This window comes from Musca vetustissima, unplaced genomic scaffold (assembly GCF_032173495.1).
Source record: "Musca vetustissima isolate MV318-11 ecotype Yass unplaced genomic scaffold, APGP_CSIRO_Mvet_v1 utg39278, whole genome shotgun sequence".
Lineage (NCBI taxonomy): Eukaryota > Metazoa > Arthropoda > Insecta > Diptera > Muscidae > Musca > Musca vetustissima.
Genome location: NW_026873334.1, coordinates 113,736 through 136,849, shown reverse-complemented (window position 1 = coordinate 136,849; position 23,114 = coordinate 113,736). Strand labels below are relative to the sequence as shown.

Here is a 23,114-nt window from a genome sequence, read left to right as displayed (position 1 = left end):
CACATGGAAATTTGTTGTTGTAAGTTATACTAGTTTCAACGTCATTTGACAGAAAAATGTAAATAAAAACATGAATGAAAATCTATCAAATGTATATTTCTATCGCTTCCAAATCTTTCCTATAATTGAGTCATAGCCACTTATATGTGTAACACATATGAAAATGAAGGGAATGACGAGTTATTTCATGAAGAAAGATTGCTTCCTCAAACTTTCCCAGCAGGCAGATTGTGTAAATTGAATAAGGGAGCACATTTATTATTGAACAATTTCAAATTTTATGTGTTCCTAATTTTCCTGTTGGGTGATTTTTAAAAAAATAATTTGTCAAATTCATGTTTTACGTATTACGTTGGAATCAAATCAGCTGGGATATGCTGTTACCTTTTATAATTGTACCATGGATATCATAAAGGAAAATTCGTTATCGTAGTAAAAAGTAGTAGATTCTTTCAGTACGGGTTATGGGGTCCCCGACAAAGATTTCAAGATGTTCCAAACGGAATGTGAAGACATTTGAACATCTACACCAAATCCAAATCTCAATGTAGGAACCTCATTAAATTTACTTTCATTTCCAAAGCTCTTTTCAGTGAATATCAACGTTGAACCGCAACGACACAGCACCACTGCTCTTTGTCACTGACATTATATTCTCTCTTGTTGGATTATTTTTTTGATATTGTGTTTTTTATATTAATTTAAACAAAAAATAAAGTGTAGAAAAGAAGAAAAGAAAATATTAAAGAGTAAATTAACTTAGCATAACATCCATCAGTAGCAAACAAAGGGCCAAACACAACGATTAGAAAAATAAATCAAAAATTCGGAAACAAACAAGATGAACGACAATAACGACAATTCTACCACTCCAACATCCTTGCGTGCTGCTGCTGCAACCGATGCCACAGATAATGCAGCAATTGGTGGTGGTGGTGTAGGCACAAGTAGTGGAGCGGCCGCCAATATGATGATCAACAGTTATGGCAAAGAACAAATGAAGATGACTGCCGCCGCAGCCAGCAGTAATGCCTTAAAGCAATCGCTGAAATTGGAAAACTTGGAAGAATTTGATAAGTTGCCATACGAAATACATCGTTACTCTTCATTTTCCACCAATTATGTGCCAGAGTAAGTCGAAAAATAAATAACTAATCAGGCAGCTTTTGAAATTTCTTGAAGCCCCGAGTGTTTTTGGGGGGTCTTGAAATATGCCAGCCAGCTAGTGTGTGCTGCTGGTATTATCAGTTTCTTTTTTGTACTCTTGTCCAATTTTGTTTTTTTTTCTTTTTGCATAATATTAGCGTTGTTGTTGTTTTTCAATTTCTTTGATGCATTCCTTTTTGATAGCTAGCTGACTGGCTGGCTACCTTGCTCCATCGATTATAAGCAAAGACCGAATTTGTTTTTGTTATGCAGCGGCATCGGCAGCATTAGCATTGATTTGTTTGTTGTTATTTTTTATTGTTGTTGCTATTATTCCCCGTTTTATTTTTCATTTTTTCTTTATTTTGCAAAGCATTTTTATACGCGTTTGTCATATCTTGGGGATTTGTAGGTTGTTAACTTTTTGTTCTTTGCTGTTGCTGATGATATTTTGCGATAAAATAACAATAATAATAAAAAAGGAAAAATACCAAAAACAAGCTAGCGCAAGATAATTTAAGAAACCAAGAAAAGACAAAAACAAAAAAGAAGAAACAACGGCACCTTTTACATTTTATATATTAATTTTTGTTTTGTCGTTGTATTTGTTAAAAAATGATTTGTTTATGAAACAAGCAACAACAAAAAAATACTATCCGTAAACTGCGCAGTTGGCGGCATTTTTATTACGGTAATCGTAACGCCGCCGCCTCCATTTGCAGCTACGCCGCTTTTAATACAATGAGATTTGTTTGTGTGTCAGTGCGCGTAAATATAGGAGGGACATTGTTTTGAATTTATTTTTTGGAATCTGTGGAATCCGTAGGTGGTTTACAAGGAAATCGAAATGTCAATTCATTAGTATAGAACAAATTGTTTATTATTTTTCTGTATTTTAAAATATAAATATTTTCTTTTTACACCCTCCACCATAGGGTGTAGCGTATATTAAATTGGTCATACCGTTTGCAACACCTCGAAATATTCAAATATTATTGTTATTATTATTTATTTATTATTCAATAAAAATTGGCAATTTTATCTACTTAAGTTTGTAAAACAACTGACTACAAACTGGATAAATCGGACCAATATTTTGTATACCTCCCATTTAATGGATCTTGAACATTTCACTCATTTGGCCTATAACATCTTTAATTTTCAACTATTCAATAAAACATTTCTCAATTTATATCTACCTAAGTAGAAGCAACTGGCAAAAAATCTGAATAGATTGGACCAAGATTTGGTATACCTCTATTCTTTTTTCTTCGAACGTTCCCACGCCTCACTTTCCCACCCTGCCGACCGAGGGGGCGACCTCCCCTTTCGTAGGGATCGCGTACACACCATAATCCGCATCATGGTGGAATGTGAGAAGGGGATAGAAAACCAGTTACAGAATCTTCTCCAACAGCCAGTTTATTATTAAGTTGCACTACTCATTTAAAAATACAATTATATTAGATTTTATAAGTTCAACATTCTTGCTAAAATCTACATTAGAGTACACAGAATTAAAATCAATACAAATTTTACTGAGTGGATCTCCCATAGAATAATTTGTGCGATGAAAATCTACATATAATAGTTGATAATATCTACTAGATCGAAAGGGAACATTTATTCTAATAGATGAAATTAGGAAATCAGAGGGTATATTACCATTTAATATTTTTAGTACCATCATAGTGTTCAACATAATACGTCTACTTTTTAATGTAGGTAACCGAATTAATTTTAACCTGCTAGTGTAAGAAGGCAACACAAAATCACTATTCCAATGTTAACCTCACAGTGCAAAAAGTAAGAATTGTTTCTGCACTGATTCGATTTTATCGGAATATATTGCATATTGAGGATCCCATACAACAGAACCATATTCTAATTAGACCTATATTAGAATATGGTTGTATTTGTATGTGTATAGTTGTTTTGTTATATAAGGATCCGAGAATTCTTTGGCCCACCGTTTTATAAAACTTAATACACCATATGCTTTATTTACCATAGAAATAACATGATTGTTAAAGTTTAACTTTGGATCCATTAAAATACCAAGACCCACGAATGTTTCAACTGTTGATAAAACCGAACCGTTAATATTGTATTGCCTCATCAATGAAAATTTTCTAGAAAAACACATATGGGAAATTACAAAATTCTTTTAAAATTCCATTAAAAATTTTTGAAAATTTTTTTTGCGAGCACATTTATGATTTTTGGTACATAGGTTAAGAAAAATATGCTGATTCAAAATCTGTTAGCGTTCACAAATTCGGATGCTGCGCACAAAAGTTATAGCGGTTTTAAATCTTGTATTTCAAATATAAATTAAATGGATTCCTATTCGTTGTAATTCGCGAATTTCTTCACAAATGCTTAAACACCATTGTTTTATTTGCATACTAGTCAAATCACACTGAAATACGGGTTAATAGTCGCGAAAAACAAATAGAAATAGAAAATAGAAAACAATAGAAACATAAAATAAATTAATTTTTAAATTAAAACAAATTTTTTTTTTTTTTGAATTTTCGATTTTTTTAGTATGGTTAAGAGGATACGGCTTTGCTTTAATCTTCTAAAATATACGACGCTTTCTTCTGCAAATTCTTTTAGATGATTGTTAAATATCGGTAGATTCATCTGATAAGAGTTTCGACGTCATTAATGGCTAAATATATTGCACTTACAATACATAAAAATGATCAATATTGAAAAGCTTGCAATTCGCGAATTAGTTGAAATCAGTTGATGCGCATGCGATTTTCGTATAAACCGAATCAATGTCTTTCAATAATTATTAATTTTTCGATGCTTAATTTAGCGGTCAAAGTGTGCCACTCGATGCACTTTACTATGCAAAAACCCTAAAAATGGCTAAAAATCACGCAACGTACATACGATTTTTATGCGCATCCGATTTCAGTAATCTTCTATGAAAATACGCAAAAGGACACCTATTTTAAAAGAATCGGTTAAGGACCGCGGATGTGCCTCCACGATCAATTTTTGATAAAATACGCAAATGGTATCCCAAATAACCCGCCAACACTACTGCTTTAACTAGCAATACCAACAACAACGTTATGTGCATTCGTCACAAAGTGACGACACATAGCAGTGTGAAATGTATTGTAATTGTCTGTAAATGCCTTGTTGACCACGAAGTCAGGCGCCAACGAAACGAACTTCTCATTGGGGTCGTATCGCTGGTAACGTAAGAACTTCGATTTGTCACAAGAGACATTTGGGTTTGAAAGGTTTTTTGTAAAGAAGCTATTAATAGCTTCTGGGGAGAATATCCCAACAAAAAACTAAGGGAACTGATGAGGATCAGTGGCGAGATCCGAAACTATAGTCTTCCCTGCCTTACCCCTCGGCGGACAATGCCATACATTCCCCACTAATAAATAGTTGTTTTTTATAAAAACAACAAACTGGGATTAAGCCTGACTATTTTGCAAAAACAAAATACAAATGGTATCCCAAATAACCCGCCAACACTACTAAAATACGCATATTATTCGCGTATCGATGTATTTTTGACCTATTTCCACACAGATTCGCGAATTTGACAATACAAGCATAAATGCATGTAAAATTAATTCGAAGAAAACCGCGATTATTTACGCGAATTTGTCAAAATACGTTTTTGCAGTTTTTCCCACATTCAAGGTATCTATATCCGCCGTTTTATTGGACGGAAGTGAACATGGATGGGCTCATTAGATCCGTCACGTAAAAAAACTAAAATCACGCGGGCTTCCACGGAATTTGAATGGAATTTCTTAATTTTAGACTCAAAAAATATGTTTTTTATAAAAATTTACGCACCAAATTTTCATCTTTGGAACCCAATTGCAAAGAAGCTACAGTGAGCACATTCATGAGATATACACTAAACGAAGCAGAATCACGAGTTCTACAACCCTATAATTAGTTTAATCTATTATCTGGATGCGCATCCTAATTATAAGAAAATTCAAAAAACCCCGAAAATCCGGCTTCAAAATGTCAGCATCCTTTTTGGGTGGATGCAGTGATTATATCGAAAAATCATACATTAGAACCATATTGACCATGGGGTATTCTGCAACTTAGTCACGGATCACATGTGCGTGCGTTGTGTAGTTTAGCCACAAATCAGGAAAGAACACAAAAAAAAACTCGTCGGCTTCAACCCATTTTCACCCATTTTTTTACATTACCACCATCACAGCTTCCACGCAACTTATTATTTATTACCAATATTTTAAGATTTTGACAAGAACACTTCATTTTATAGAAATAATTTAAATTATATGAAATATGTTCATATTTCGCGAGTTATAACCTTGCAAACCTCAGTTTCAAGGAATTTAAAAGATTTTTGTAATTTCCCATATATTTGATATATTTTGGATAGCTCATAAGGATATGAGCTTATATTTGGACAAACTGCAGATGAATAAGTAGAGGCGAAAAAATTTGCAAAACATTCTGCTATTTCAGAGTTTTTTACAAACTCCTTATTGTTGCATTTCAAAATTGTGGGTTTTGAGGAGACTTTTCTTTTTAAGTTAACAAACTCATAAAATGACTTCGGATTAGTTTTAAAATTATTTTTGATCTTGTTGAGGTAATTATTATACAATATACGGGACTCTATGGTATATTTGGACCTAGCAACAGAATAATTAGCGTAGTCTATAGATGAGCCTGACTTCTTATATTTTCGAAAAAGTTTATTTTTTAAATTTTTTATACTTGATAACTCACGCGAAATCCATGGATATCTGTCAGAATTTTTAATTCTAACAGTTGGAACACATTCAGAAATAAATTTATTTAGAGTATTATAAAATTTATCTATTATAAATTCAAAATCGGAGTGATTCTTACATTGACATGCAGTTGTCCCGTTTACAGATGAAATAAGAGAATTAAGCTTTTGAAAATTTGCTTTTTTATAGTTAAGAATATTTTAAATGAGTCACATGAACTTTCGTTAATTGTAGAATTATAGCTCATGGTTATATATAATGTTGGATGATGATTATCTTCTGGAGTACATATAGCAGGAATTCGAATTGATTCAAAAAATTGTGTAAAATTTACAAATACTAGATCAAGGATTCTATCATTACAATTTAAAATATTTTTTATTTGAAGGAGATTTCACAAAATCGATTAACAATATCAAATATATATTGGTTTACATTTGCTTCAGATGTCAACGGCGTTAAACTTTCTGAGTCTGGCAATGAGAGCCACTTTACAGATGGCATATTAAAATCACCAAGAACTAAAATTCTATCGGAATCATTCATAATATTAATAATTGAGTTTAGTGCTGTTAACTGCTGATTATAAATATCAAGATGTGATGAAGGAGGTATATATGAGCACGTAACGAATAGTTTAAATTTACCCAATTCAAGTGATATGCAGATAAATTCTATGTAAAAAAAAAACAATTTAATTTAATTAAATTAGTAGAAAATTTGGCATCAACTGCAATAAGGACGCCGCCACCTTTTTTACCAGTACGATCTTTTCTAAATATTTGATATTTTGAACACATAATTTCACTATTTAACACAGACGTTTTGAGCCAAGTCTCAGTAAACACAATAATGCTAAATTCAAAACCAATGTTATCAGTAAATAAACGAGTTAATTTAATGTTTAACCCCCTTACATTCTGATAGCAAATGGTAAATAGGTTATCTAGTTTTTTGATACTGGTTCAGATCTCTGAGGTAAATGAGCTAAATTATCTGATCTTTCTAGAAATTCTTTAACAAACGCTCTAGCAGGCCAAAAATCTTTCGATATCAAACTTGGAAATATGTCATCATGAACTAATATTTTAAATGATGATCTATTTTCAGAGTAAGCCGATCGAAGCTTGTAGCATCTTAGAAAATAATTACCATTTATTTTTGATTTGATATAGTAATTTATATCCTCAGCCGAGGTATCAGGCGCAAACCTAGACACAAAAACAATTTTCATGACAGGGGCCATTGATAACCTACAACCTCGGAAGACGCACCAGATGAAGGAACTGACAACACCTGTGTACTATGAGTAGATTTGGCGGTCTTCTCAAGACTACTGTTATCAAAAGTCATAGCGTTATGAGGTATTGTCACTTCCAATACATCCTTGCTAGCTTCCATGTTTGCATGAAATAGTTAACATTCAGCGAGATTCGATGAAAAATTAGAGTTTACTTAAAATTTGGACGATGGCAGTAATATGTGTTGCAATTTAGTTATTGGTTAAGGTTTCAGAACTAGCCCTGAATAAGTAACTATATTCCTAAATAAATAACTATTCTATATTATAAAATCGTTATATTCACTATTCACCACTATGTTTTTATTGTTATTTGTATTAATAACAAAATATTTCATATACTTTAGACACTAAATACATTACTAAAGTGGGTCACACACGTCAAACATATGCGTTCGATCGGTGTGAAGCTCCTAGCCCACACACGTCTAACGGATCCATAGAACAGCAATAGTGTTGACGGAAAAAATAACAAATATTTTTATTTAAAATAAATGTATTAAATACTTTTATTTTATTCCGGGAAAAAACATTTTTATTTCCAACACTGTAGGATATTTGTAAAAAACAAAAAAAAAAAAAAAAATTATTCCAAAACATTTTTTGCATATGTTTGACATTGTCCGCTGATCTGCACTCCACGAAATTTCACAACAAATAAGAAAATATCTACACACCAGGCCACAGACGTCAAACAAATCGGTGTGAACACCGTACGACACACGTCAAACATTGCTTGGATTCACACCGATCATTCATCAGATTTTCAGAACACATATCAGGAATAAATAAAATATTTGGTCTGTTCCCGTACTGCAAGAATCTACTAGATTTTACTAGTTTCTTCGATATCATAAAGGAAAATTCGTTATCGTAGTAAAAAGCAGTAGATTCGTGCAGTACGGGAACAGACCAATTGCCTTCCTAAATGTACGATATCGTATTACATTCATATTATAATTTCGGGCCTTTATTTTATGACTGTCCAAGGATATAACAGGGTCGGATTGTTATATAAAATACTGAATAAAATCCTTATTTGACTCGGCTCTTCCAAATATTCGGGTTGCTCCTAATTATATTGTGACACGACTTGGCAACATCTTGTGAAAGACCCCCCAATTTAATGTACTGTACTATACATATCCAATGCCATGAACAAAAACTTTTCTCTACGACCTTTTTTAAAGGTAATGCAAGTCCGTTGCCTAAATTTAGATTCTAATTTTCCTAAAGAAGGACTAAAAAATGCGTTAAATAAGTATAATCTTCAAGTTGACCAAATCTAATTCTAAAGCAACCATTTAAAGCAATATTTTATTACTAATTCCACTATATCTCCGCTTCCGATACAATGTTTTTCCAATTAATTGTAAATTTTATGTAAATTATTGTTTGATTACTATGTTCTGAATCATTCATTCTCTTTCCCATGTGGCCCTCAATAATTTCTTTAATGGTGTACATAACATATTCGATCGTTAACTTCTAACTATTTCTTGAATATGTCATATTTTTTAATAAGGTGGTCACTTAAAAACATAAATAACTTTTAGGTCCGCAAGTCCCGCAGCTAATTTTTTTAACGTTGAAGAAAACCCTTTTCACAACTCAATTAAAATAGAATTAGGAAGAAACCTTTTTTCTCTACTCCACTAATTTAATAGCGATTTTGTGTAGCCTTCTTTCACTAGCAGGTTAAAATGAATTCGATTGCCTACATTAAAAAGTAGATGTCGAGCCATATTCGCCAAAAAAAGAAAAACATAAAAAAAACGTAACCCTCAAATTTGAAATTTTACAGTAGAAGGCTTATTTTAATAAATTCAGATTTAATAAAGCTATTATTTTGAAATTTAGAACTATAGTTTCTTATAAACTATGTTTGCTTTTAACTATAGTTCTAAATTTCAAAATAATAGCTGACCTGAATGTTAAATACAAAGGGGTCGAAATACAAAATCTTTGCGTTTTAGAAATTCTTGGTGTACCTATTGATGATAAACTGTCATTTACATCTCAGTTTTCCCGCTTTTCTAGGAATACGTATTTAATTATACCCCGTTTAGATCTTCACATGGACAAGTCATTCCTTGTCCGAGTTTCTCGTTTATTCAATACACTCCCTAGTCAATATACATTTTTGAATATAACGCCTTGATTGTTTCGGTTTAAGCTGCTTTCTGCATTTTCATCGTCTAATTTTTAGCGATAGACCGATTTTAATTAAATTTCTTTTGAGTAGTCGTTACGGTAATCATATATTTAATAAAACCGACATAAGTTACAATTTATTTTAACTTAGACTTCTAAAGTCTCTTAAAATTGGTGTTTTTTGAGAAGTTCTCTCCGAAGAAGTTCATAAAAATTTCGGTATTTCGGGTATTTTGAGTTCTCATCGGATATTAAATCTCCCTTTAGGAAGTCCCCTTTAAAATACCAAAAATTGCGTGGTTCAGTAATATGGGAGCTATACCAAAACATGGAAACATGTACCTCATTTGTAGCAATGTCAGGGTAAACTTTCAAAATTCTATCTTAAATAATGTGATCTCTATTGCGATATCAGCAGACCGACATGACTAAATCGACATAGAATTTTATTCAGATCAACAAAATATGTATAATTTATGGGGTCTCCGACGTATCTTTAGAGGTTTTGCTAAGGGAATGTCAAATTTAATATACTCTTGAATTCCCAACCCCTGTATATACACTTTTATAGAATGATGATCAAATGCAAATCGTACCATTTACGGTCTCCAAACATATTTTTCGAATTATTTAATACGGAGTATAGATGCATTTTTGTTGCCCCTACAAAAAAATCATTATAGATCGATGAACCCTTGGTTGGGCCCCATTTATTTTTTTAATAGTATTATGAATTATTTTTTTCTAATTGAATATATGACTTTTGTTCTGTTTTAGAAATATACTTGTGGACTGTCCCAGTGATCAGTCGTCGCGGTGGTCGGCCCACAACAATAATCCACCACAATATTTAACATTGAAATTACGCCGACCTGCCATAGTGAAAAAGATAAAATTTGGTAAATTTGAAAAGTCGCATGTCTGCAATATCAAAAAGTTTCGAATTTATGGTGGTTTGGATGAGGAACATATGGTTCTACTATTGGAGGGGTGAGTACACAGCCAAAGCGAATAGCATGATTTAATTATTTAACCACTTCCCTACCTCGCACCATCCATTCCCTTCATAGAGGTTTACGCAACGATCACATACCCGAGACATTCAATTTACGATGTGTTGCCAAGGATGCTACAACAAGTCTGCCAATTTTATATATCAAAATTGTACCACTATTATCGTGGGGACCCACCTTTAACTATAGCATTTGGTATATTGAATTATTGGGCCAAGATGATCCCATGTACACCAGTGGTTGTTTAAAGGATTACAATAAGGTAAACATGATTAAATTTTATTTTATTTTTTTTATTCATTCAAATATTGATTCTTTGTAGTTACGTGAAGTGGAAATTATTCGTTTGTGTTTGAAACATTTTCGCCAACAAGGATATGATACAGCATTCAAGGCCTTACAGGATCAAACCCATGTCCAATTGGAACATCCATTGATAAGCGAATTACATCAATGTTTGGTGGTAAATGGCGATTTTGAAAAGGCCGAAAAGTTCATAAGCGATTGCATTGAAGAGGGCCTCATGGATGACTATTTGAATCGTCAGGATTATAAACATGCGTGGCGTTTGCAGCATGTTCAAGGATCAGCACAACCAGGTATATATTTTTTTGAAGAAGTTATATTTAATAGAATTTTTATATGAGCCAAACTAGCTAACTAAAATCCCCAACGAAACAGATATTCACACAGCGCCAAATCCTGGAAAAGCCCCAATAATATTACATGGATATATACTATCTATTCGTCGACTATAAATCCACATTCGAATTTTAACTTTCACAAGATCTGTGATTAAGGTAAGGATAAGCTATACAAGGTTGGTATGGGCAATAAATAGCTTTCAACCCTACAAATACTCGGTTCCAGTTGGCTTAATACCGGCCATGTTGCAGCACGCAGATGAACTTTGCAGGGGTTCTTTTGGACATGTCTGCTTTTATTGTATATTTCAAGTCTGTAGAAAGAGGATACGGTGACTTTCATCACGAAAGCTGGGAAGCCGAGTCATACGCTACCTAAGGACTATAGACCAATTAGCCTTTCTTCCTATCTACTAAAGATTTTAGAAAGTTTACTAGACTCTGAAATTGGGAACATTATCAACCAAAACAAAATTAATAAATCTCAGCATGCCTATATCAAAGGCAAATCAGTGAACACTGCCTTACATTAGGTGGTCGGTCATATCGAGAAGAATATGGGGACCTCCGGCTGCGTTCCTTGACTTTGAAGTACTTTAGACTTTAGAAAGTTACTAGACTCTGAAATTAGGAACATTATCAACCAAAACAAAATTAGTAAATCTCAGCATGCCTATATCAAAGGCAAATCAGTGAACACTGCCTTACATTAGGTGGTCGGTCATATCGAGAAGAATATGGGGACCACCGTAGGTTGTAGCATATGCCGACGATGTAGTCCTGCTAATCGGTGGGAAATTTCTGCCGACTATTTCTAATATCATTTAGGGTGCCTTATTAACTTTTTCTAACAGGGCACATGGCTGGCGCAAATCCCACGAAGACAGAAATGGTACTGTTCACTAGGAAACGTAAGATCCCAACCTTCCGATTGCCATCATTGGGTAGAGTCACATAAGCCCTTTCCCCTTAGAAACAAAATATCTTGATACTGTCCTTGACCACAAACTAACGTGGAAAAGGAATGTTGGGGAACGCACTAAGAAATGTCTTATAGCGCTCTACTCCTTCAAGAACTCTATAGGTAAAGCACACCACAAGCTGGATTTTCTAGTCAAATTACAAGCTGCAAGATGTGCGCTGTAGATCCAGGAAACGAATGCCAGGAAGTCACTGAACTTTGGCCATGCTACTATCCTAAACACAACGTCAGTTTGTGACCTTCTAGAGAGGCCAACATGAGTATTGTATACCGATCGGCGACGATCCTGATTACTGGAGCGCTAAGAATCACAACACAGGCAGCCTGAATACAATCCTGAATCTCCAACCACTGGTTTTTCTGGTTAAATTTCAGGCTGTGGCTCCGGGAAACGGATGCCTGGAAGTCGCTAAACCTTGGACATGGTACTATCCCAAACACAACGTCATTTTTTGACCATCTAGAGAGAAATGCTCAAAGCTGTGACTATACTCCCTCACATAACTATTTACAGACTGGTCGAAAAGTACTTGTGCAGGTTTTTACTGCAAGGAACTAGCCAACTACAACTCATATAAACTTAACGTTTGCAACGTTTTTCAGGCAGAAATCCTGGCAATCACGAAAACGGCTGAGATAGTCAAAACACTTACTGTCAATAACTTAGGACCGGTGACTATATATGTCGAAAGTCAGGCGGTCCTTAAGGCACTTAAGTCGTGTACTATTAGCACAAAAGCGGTTCGTGACTGCTAGGATGCTATACGACAGATAGTTAAATTATGTGGGGTTCCTTACTGTCAATAACTTAGGACCGGTGACTATATATGTCGAAAGTCAGGCGGCCCTTAAGGCACTTAGGTTAGGTTAGGGATGTACGGCTGTTATAACAGTCGTCCACTCGGAAACTATGTCCATTGTGATCATCCTTTATGTATAGGTATACCTATAAAGAGAAGAGGAAAAAATAGTGGAAGAGTAGAGAGAGAAATAGTGAGAAAGGAGAGGCGGAAGAGACATTATTTTAGCCAAGTCAATTTTTTGACAAAGCCTAGAATTTGGTTAGGGTCTATTTTGGAGAAGAAGACTAGATTATCAATTTCATAGCATCCAAACTGTTTATGTCTTCTGCTGATTAGCGATGGACATTTGCAGAGGATGTGCTCAATTGTTTCCACTTCTTCTTCGTCCTCACATAGACGACAGTAATCCTCTCCACTGGAGTCCCACTTAGAAGTGAGAGATCTAACTTTGCAGTGACCAGTAATGATCCCCACAACGATCTTAATCTCCCTCTTGTTGTGATCCAGCAGCGAAGACGTTCTTTTACGAGAGAATTCTGGCCAGATAGATTTAGAGATTCTGCAAGCAGGTTCCCTCAGCCGGCTCGCAATGGAACGCGCGGATTCTGCCAATGAAATAGCTAATAGGGGGTTTCACAGATCTCTCAATCAGAAGACTGGACGACTGTGACCCCCCTCGAGCAAGCTCGTCGGCTATTTCATTCCCTTCAATATCATTATGTCCTGGAACCCAGCATAGCCCAACTATCTGTCGTATATCATTCAGAGCGGTCTTACAATCATGAACTGCTTTCGAGTTTATAGTATGCGACTTCACCGCTTTCAGGGCCGCCTGACTATCTACGTAGATAGTCACCGGTCCCGTAATGTCGGTATTAAGTGCTTTTACTATCTCGGCCGCTTTCGTGATTGCAAGAATCTCTGCTTGAAAGACGCTACAATCATTGTTGAGTTTATATGAGTTCTGTATACCTAATTCCCTGCAGTAGACGCCTGCGCCAGTGCCTTCCTTCATCTTGGACCCGTCTGTGAAGATTGACAGACCTGGTAGAGGTAGGGAGCCACTAGTCCAGGATTCCCTGCTAGGAAATTCAACTTTTATGTCATTAAAGTCCCTATGAGGGGGAATATAATCACTGATATGACTATCCCCCCTAAAAAGGCCATAACCTGGCGTTATGTTTAGGATGCTGGCATGACCATAGTTCAGCGATTTCAAGGCATCTGTTTCCCGGAGTCTCAGGGCACACCTGGCCGCCTGGAATTTGATCAGAATATCCAAAGGTTGGAGATTCAAGATTGCATTCAAGGCTGCCTGTGGTGTGCTTCTTAGTGCTCCGGTGATCAGAATCGAAGCCGATCGCTGTACTAGGCTCAGTTTTGCCAGCAGCTTCTTTTTATTCACCCCCTGCCACCAGACAAGACATCCATAAGAAAGTATGGGTAAGACGATCGTCGTATACAGCCAGTGTATAATTCCGGGTCTCAATCCCCAACTCTTGCCTATGGAGTTCTTGCATGAATAGAGTGCCAGCAATCCCTTCTTGGAGCGTTCCTCGACATTCCTATTCCACAGTAACTTGCGGTCTAGGACAGTACCTAGATATTTAGCTTCATCAGAAAGGGTTAAAGTCACTCCACCAAGTGATGGCAGGCGGAAACTAGGAATTTTGTATTTCCTAGTGAAGAGCACCAGTTCGGTTTTAGTGGGGTTTACACCAAGACCTTTGGTGCAAGCCCAATTTGACAGGGTTGAAAGCGCACCCTCCAGGATGTCTGATATTGTCGTAATAAACTTACCCCCAACCAACAAGACTACATCATCGGCATAGGCTACAACCTTTATCTTGAGATGATTGAATTTCATAAGTATCTCATTTATCACCAGAAGCCACAAAAGGGGGGAAAGTACTCCTCCCTGAGGTGTATTAAAAGTCGGCTCCATAAAAAGTGCTGTGTGTGAGGATTTGAGGTCGACCATGGCATAGCCCCTTACCATGGCAAGGACTTGGCAACTAAGCCTGAAACACTTGTTGAGGCGCCCAGGTATCAACAAGGCTCCGTTCGAATACAGTCGGTACCCTGACTGCAAACCGTGGAACGCTGATAGGCACGAGGTCGCATGACACCCCAGCGTTAGGGGGGACACTTTAGGAAGGTAGTGTCCCAAACCTTTGAGATGGATATATGAGAGGGGGCGCCATTCTCGCCTCGTCGGCTCCGGGATCACTGGCACTCGGTCATTTCCTCCGAGACTCTCCCCCTGAGCCCGCTGATTGTCCGCGACTGTTTATTGGTTATTAACAGTTACCCAACGAATAGTGTTGGGCTTCCCACTATCCGCAACCTGTGGACGCGTCCGTTAGCATTCAGCTTTGCTTCCCGTAGGCGGGAAGCAAAGCTGAAAAAGCGGTTCGTGACTCAAAAGCGGTTCGTGACTGCAAGGATGCTATACGAAGATAGTTAAATTATGTTGGGTTCCAGGACAAGCAACATAGAAAGGAAATGAAATAGCCCCGATAGCCGGGGGATCACAGTCGTCCATTCTATCGATTGAGGGATCTATACAACCTCCTATTGGCTACATAATAACAGGTCACTGCAGAATGAGATCTCTCAGTTCTCACAACGGGACATTATCGGAGTGGTTTATTGCCGTTTATGTGAGGATGAGGAAGAGCTGGAAACAATTGAACATTTACTCTGTAGGTGTCCATCGCTAATTAGCAGAAGACAAACCGACAGTTTGGTAAATATGAAATTGATAATCTAGCATTCTTCTCCGGAATAGACCACAAGATGATTCTTAGCTCTATTAAAACTATGACTCTGATATATGAGGATGGTCCAGCTCAAATGGCATATAAAAGAGGATCTTCTGATAGTTCACGCTCATGTTTTCATATCTTCTCCAGTCTCAAAATTCCTCTGAAGAAAAAAAAAACAGTTTTTAGAGCTGCTTGAGAGGAGAGATATTTTCTCAATCATCCCACTCCAGAAGCAGATCTCTATGTCAACTCCTAAGAAAACCGCTAGTTTTTTTCTAAAAAAAGTTATTCATTATATAGATTGAATAGAACCTTGTATAGAACCTCTCCATAGATCTTTATTCACATAAATATCTTCCGTTCGACTTTATAGAAAATCTCTAGACCTCACAGCTGACATCCTGATGTTTCTTGCAAAGAAAATCTCTTGGAATTCTTTTCCTGGAAGGTTACTAAAATATTCTTATAAAATGTTTTTTTAGTCCATCGGCTTCCTAATAAAAATAGTTAGCCACATTTAAATTTAGAATAATACCTTTAAGATATCATTAAAAAACTTGTTAAATGGAGTAGTATTGTTTGCAATTTAATTAAAATCGGCCTTAATGGTTTCAAATTGCATTTTTTGAATAAAAAATACCATTTATACATCTTTTTTTATTTATTTCCTTTCAGGTAATCGTGGTGGCCACCAACTGGTTATGGATGTCAAAAAACGTTTAATCTATTTGTTCGGCGGTTGGGATGGCTTTCAAGATCTAAGCGATCTGTGGGTATTCGATATTAAGGATAATTGTTGGACGCAAATATTTGAACATTCCGAACAATTCAATGGACCCACACCACGTTCATGTCATAAAATGGTCTTCGATCCGGTCAGTGAGAACATCTTTATGTTGGGCCGTTATTTGGACAACTCCATTCGTACTACGGAATATATAAAAAGTGATTTCTATTTGTATGATACGCGAGCTCGGACATGGCTGCAAATTTGTGATGATACATGTCAGGTGGGTGGTCCCCAACTGATGTATGATCATCAGATGTGTATCGATGTTGAGAAGAGAACGATATATGTGTTCGGCGGTAAGGTTTTGACACCGCGCAGTGTTAATGCCTCGACAACAAGTGAACCCGAATATTCGGGATTGTTTTCCTATCACATTGCCACCAATACATGGACTCAGATATTGGTGGACTGTCATCATCCAACGGCATCACAGCCAGATGTTTTGTCCATTAAATCGCGTATCACCCATTGTATGGTGTTTCATAATGTAGGTTGGCAGATTATTTTTTTTTGGGAGAGATTTATTTTTTTAACAAGAAAGAATTATTTCTTTTGTTATAGAAAAAGCGTAAATTGTACATTTATGGTGGCCAACGTGGCAAAGAGGATATCCATGATTTTATAACCTATAAAGTTGATACCCAAACATTGGAGATTTTAAATAGGCATCCCAATTCAAATGGTCAAACAAATTCGACTGGTAATCACAATAATAATGCCAATGGCAGCAGTGTTAGCAGCAATAGCTCCAATAATGCTACAGCTGCTGGTGGCAGTAATCCCACAAATTCTTCCGATGGTAAAAATGAACCCTCACCTGGTTATACCCTAAGGGCCACAATTGATTGTGAGCGTAATGAGATTTATGTGTTTTCGGTAAGAAGTCTTATTGTTTTTATTCTCCAATTGTATTCTCTTCAAAGTTTTACTTTTACAGAGTCTTAGCAAAATCAAAGATCGCCGTGATATTCATCATGTTGATGCATCAAATTCATTTTGGGTCTATTCATTGGACACCCATCAATGGTCCCGCATCTACACCAGTCGTTATAATGCCTCATCATCGCCTGATAGTACAAATTTTGATAATAGCCGAAATAATGTTATGGAACCATGCCCACGTTATGCCCATCAATTTGTCTACGATGATATGGCTAAATTGCATTATATGTTTGGCGGTAATCCGGGACGTTCGACAACGCCTCAGCTAAGACTTGATGATTTTTGGATATTGGAATTGGAAAAGTAAGTGAAAACAAAAATGAAGGACTGAAGGTTTTCAATCAACAGACTAGAGGAATTTAACAGGGTCTTTGTATAGGAAAGCAATGGTTATTCTTTCTATTATTTTTCGCATAAAAACAGGGAGTCTTTCTTCTAACTTCCTTACATTGAAATCCGCATTAAAATATCTTCTAGAAAACTCGCTCTACAAGACGCGCTGCTGGTGTATGGATCTGAAGCATGGGTACTTGCGCAAGACAGTTCTTTGGAGTGTTTGAGAGAAAAAATCTTCGAAAAAACGTTTTTCAGGCAGAAATCTTGGCAATCACGAAGACGGCTGAGATAGTCAAAACATAGTTAAATTATGTTGGGTTCCAGGACACAGTAACATTGAAGAGGATGCGATAGTCGATGAGCATGCTCGAGGGTGTTCACAGTCGTCCACTCTACCGATTGAGGGAACTGTATAACCTCCTATTGGCTACTTTATTAGCAAAATCCGTTTGAGAGAAAAAAATCTCAGAAAGATTTAAAAACATTATCCGCGTTATCCAAATGCTCGAAAATTTTTATCTGCATTATCCAGACGATCTAAAATCTTTATCCGCATTATCCAAATTCTGCGAAATCCAGTTTATCTTAATGACCTAAAAAGTGTATCCGCGTTATACGAATACTTTACAGTGCTTATCCGAGTTATGCGTATGGTCTAACATATTTATCCGCATTATGCAAATCCTGCTAAGTCGTTAAGTCGTTATCCGATTTATCCACATGATCTAAAATGATTATCCGCATAATTGAAACACCTAAAAATGATTATCCGTATTATCCATATGATCTAAAAAAATTATCCGCGTTATACAAACACTGTAAAATCGTTATCCACTATATGCAAATGACCCAAACCATTTATCCAGTTTTTTCTGAATGACCTAAAAAAATTATCCGCATAATCCAAACACCTAAAAATGCCAATCCGTATTATTATTTATCCGATACCGTCTCGTTGGCTAGGTCATGTTGTGAGAATGGATAAAACGAGCCAACTGTTTGTTCACGCAGAAGGGGAAGGCGACGAATTCGATGGAAATATCAAGTGTAAGACAACATTTTGAAACACGATCTTTCAAATTGGTACAGCTGTGCGCAAGACCGCGTCTGGAAATCTTTTTTAAGCTCGGCTTATGGAAAAAAATGTTCTGTCACAAGCCAGCTATATAAGTATCCCGACCGTTTTTCTAATGGATGAGTTTGAACATCAACGGTTAGATTTGGCAGGATTATCCTATATTAAGGAGTCAAGGTCAAGTTGGGAATAGGGAGCCTGCTGACTTCCTTATTAAGGCAATGGGTGCCCATGAACTCCGTTGCGAGTGTAATAATCTTGTTGTTGTTATAGCAGCCCTATTGCTTTTAGACGTTGGCCGATAAATATTTGGGTCGTTTCGGATCGTAGACCCCTCTGTTGTGGAAAGGTAGTAATTTTGTAGCCGGCTTCGTTGGTCCGTCCGTATTGTAGACCTATCTGACGAACAGTGACAAACTATCCTTCTTCGGGTGGCGACATCCTCATTCGCCGTGCAACAAATATGACATATTTTAATTTACCTTCGTTTATTTAATTGAATTTCAAATCGTTGAATATTTTTTCAGACCCAAACGTGATGAAATTCTCAAACATTGCCGTTATTTGGTGCGTAAACTACACTATGAAGAAATGGCCAAGGCTGATCCATACAAAGCTATGCATTATTTGCGTAGCGAAATTGCTGAAGTTATAGATCACAGTAATCCGGAACAATTGAGAAATGTAAATATTTTTGTTTAAAGTTTAAATTAAAAACAAAAAAATTTGATTCTCCCTGTGTCTCCAACAGTTCCATAGATTGGCTTCATTACTTTTCAAATGTGACGATGACATCGAAACCGAGGAACGACGTTTAAATACACTGCCTTTGGGAGGAGCTGCTGGCACATCAACGACTGAGGATAAATCCTTAACCGAAGCCGAATGTAGTTCAGATATGGCTTCCACCACAGATGATGGTATGGAATAGAAAAATCGGTTAACAGAATAAAGCGAGGAATGTTTTATTTCATTAATTTCTTTTTCCCCATACCTATAGAAGTTTGTGCTAAATCCGATGACAATACTCATGCGCCCGATGATCTTTCCATGGAATCTTGTTCAAGTTCGACCACCTCAGGTATATCGGATGCCGCTTCCTCTTATACAGCATATCGCAAATCGGGCGGTAAACGTTCACGTCACAGTTACATACAGGAATTGCGAGCACGTCGTTCGTTCCTTTTCAATAAACTTGTTCAATTGATGCCTTCAAATATGGTACAACCAGAACGTAATCTAAGTGATTTTGTAATAATTTAGAAACGAAAAAAATAATAATACGCCACCTGCCTCCACACGCGAGCCCTCGAAAGAAAAGCAGGGATAGTTAAAACTAAAATGATTTATAATCCAATGTGTAAGTTCTCTTTTTGTTTTTGTTAGTTTAGAGAAGTGAAGCCGAAAAAAAAGACTTAAATTTGTTAATGTTTAGAATTAATACATAATTATTTTCGTTTTGTGTTTTTGCATTGAATATTTTTGTTTTGTTTCGTTTTTATTTTTTGTTTTATTCTTCAAGAATTTATATAAGGGATCCTAAAATGATTTAAAACTGTTAAGAATATATTGCCATTTATTTTATTAGATTTTACATACAATTATATATTTTTTCTTCGTCTTTGTAAAAGATTATTTCCTATTATTATATACTCATATAGTTTTTTATTGTCTTCAAGAACCCCTTATTTTTTATATTGGTATTGTGATAAATCTAAAACCATATTTTTCTTGTATTATTTACTGTTGTTTATGTGCGACTTTTATTTACGTTTTATTAAGAATTAAATTTTGTTTTTGTAATATTGTGTGTATTTGGCAGCTATTGTGAGTGAGAAAAGAAATCAAAAACAAAAACAATTATTTCTAACGAATTTTTTGTAAAACTTCTGAAAAAAAAACTTTATAAAAAAACTGATACAGAAAAATACAAACAATTATTTACTCTTAAGTAGAATTCTAACTAAATAAACTACAATAATTTTTCATACTTTAATATTAAAAAAAAGTAGAAAGTGTTTTCATTCTTTCTTCAATGAAAGGTTCGCACATTTATCGACGTATTTAGGAGGCGTAATTCATGTAGAGCTCATCATTTCGTAAAGAATTTATCAACTGGCACTCTTCCAGAAAGAACCAGGAACCTTAACTCCTTTCAGAAAGAAGTCAACAGGCTCCTTGAACCTTTCATCTTTAGAGCAGTGCTGGGCAAAACTATATCGAGATCAAGTGTGTCCGAGCGTAACTCAGAATTCACCATTTAAAATGACTGACGTATTGAGAAACAAGAGAACATATTTTAATATTTACGGTACTGTATATGGGTAAGCATGCCTGCTATTCGATAGGCTGATGTTTTGTAACAGCAGTTGTTTGTAACAGCTATTACCACTGGGGTTTTTTGTGCTCAATGTAATTCTGCTTCCAACTCCAGGTCTAAAAAAAAACGGTAGCTTATATAGGTTAAGTCCATAATGAGCTTATCTGTGCAATTGAAGAGGTGTAGCAGTCATGACCATGTGGACCCTTATCATGTGTCGAACAAATGTTATGCACCGTGTTTTTACACCAATTGAGGCGACTACACCACCCTAATCTCAGTTGTGTGGGTATTCTCCGAGGATGGTATTCAAGCAGTATTCTTGAAATATTGCCTCAACTTCATCTAAGTGAATACAATTCAACCCTGTTTGGTAGGCATTCAAAGACATTTGAGGCATTATGTCCTAGAGGCGACAAAAACGAGTTTTATCTTTCCTGGCATTAGGGTGTCTAACGTTAATGCTTCAGGTACTCCCCCTTATTCTTCCTCAAATATTGCTCGCCAGCAGAGTCGGTAGCGAACTTCGCGACTACACCGCCGTTCCTTTCAAATGAGGCGAGGACTCTCCACCTCCTCATCTGAAGGCCGTCGTTCGCTTTTTCACTAAACTTAGTGTGTTTTCCAGCCCTTTAAAATGTGGTGGGATCCACACAGAGATTACCATACCGCTTGGTATCTCTTGGACCGCTACGGCTGCCAGTCTGCTACCTTCCCAAAGACGGTCGCAGCTGTTAATTGTCTTCTTAAGGAAGTCCGCAGTCTCCTTAGTTCGACAATTAACAACCTTGACCCCTTTGTATAAGGTGGTCTGGTCAAACCGTAGGTTCCGTCGATCAAATTCGTCGGATAAGAAGAGGTCCTTCAAATAGCTGCCGACTAGCAAATGTTTATCTTCGCTGATGTTCCCGTCAAGGTCAGCTCTATCCATGATTGCTACTCGCAGATCATCCAGTACCTTCTATGGAGCAGCAGAGTCGCTAAGCCCGGGGTTACAATCGCCGCAGAGATAAGTCCAGCCGAAGCAGGCACCTGCTTTGCGCTCGCTACCTTTGGCGCATCCACAAACAACTGCCCAATTGTCACAACTTTGGATATCGGTTTCGACAATTCGGCAAGGGTGGATTGACAGAGGGTGGTTGTGTCTTATCAACCTTCTTGGAGGCCTTCTTACGCGCTCTCCGTCGGGTCTGAGATCCCTTTGATCAATCAATAGAGCTGCTGTTTTAGCTTTGAATTTATACCGAGGATGCCTACCAATTCCTAATCCCAGAGTCGTCTATGTTTGTGAGGGTGATGTCGATGACTTCGACTCTCTATTACAAACGTCGCTGTGTTACACATTCTAAGATTATATCATAGTATAAAACCAAATATGAACTCTTGTGTCATTCCTTCCCCATACTTGCCTCATGGTACAGGGATCATGTGACTCGGTCGTTTTCTTCGTCAGACACTTTTTATTTAAAATGTCGAACCTTAAGGTTCGTTGTGTTAAGGTTGTGTTGCATACTTTTTGGCGGTATTATTAAAACTATCAAATCGATATATTTTTCGATTACCCGAAAAATCGACTTGTGTCAAATGTGTCGCTTAATCGAAACTAGATTGTCCTCAGTGTCAGAGTGACCGGTCAGACCTGTGGTGTCCTTGCCAGTAGAGTTGGGCAATCTAGTTCACGTAGCGGATCGATCATTCTCGTTTCTTTTTTAAAAAGGAACTAGTTCCTTAATGTAGTTCCTTTGAACTATGTAATTACTTCATAATTAAGAGTCGAACCACGAATGAGAGAGGGAACAACGCTCGTCTGTACATGGCATTAGACTTTTCAATACAAAAAGTTGATTAATCGAAAGTCGATTTACTTATCCCTAATCATAATTTGCCTAAACCTCATTCGTAAACAACACGGTTTCCATTTAGTCTCTATCCCATATCCCACCTCATTCGTAAACTTTCGGTTATACCATTTTGAGTTCATCTTTATCGGCCATTTTGTCTTCTCCTCCCATTCGTTAGCAGGTGGAACGTTTTTCAATTTTTCAGTCGTCGTTTTTATTTTAGCTCCGTTC

General features: G+C 36.4%; 1 protein-coding gene across 1 annotated transcript; it reads left to right on the top strand.

Moving 5' to 3' along the window:
- Window positions 1–841: 841 nt before the first annotated feature.
- On the top strand, window positions 842–19,985 carry LOC133324476 (muskelin-like). Its single transcript, XM_061533312.1, has 11 exons — window positions 842–1,131; window positions 10,147–10,359; window positions 10,440–10,644; window positions 10,705–10,981; window positions 16,255–16,856; window positions 16,931–17,034; window positions 17,146–17,245; window positions 17,307–17,614; window positions 19,250–19,406; window positions 19,474–19,642; window positions 19,723–19,985. The coding sequence occupies exons 1-11, from the start codon at window positions 842–844 to the stop codon at window positions 19,983–19,985; spliced, it is 2,688 nt and encodes an 895-aa protein (XP_061389296.1).
- The last annotated feature ends 3,129 nt before the right edge of the window (window positions 19,986–23,114 follow it).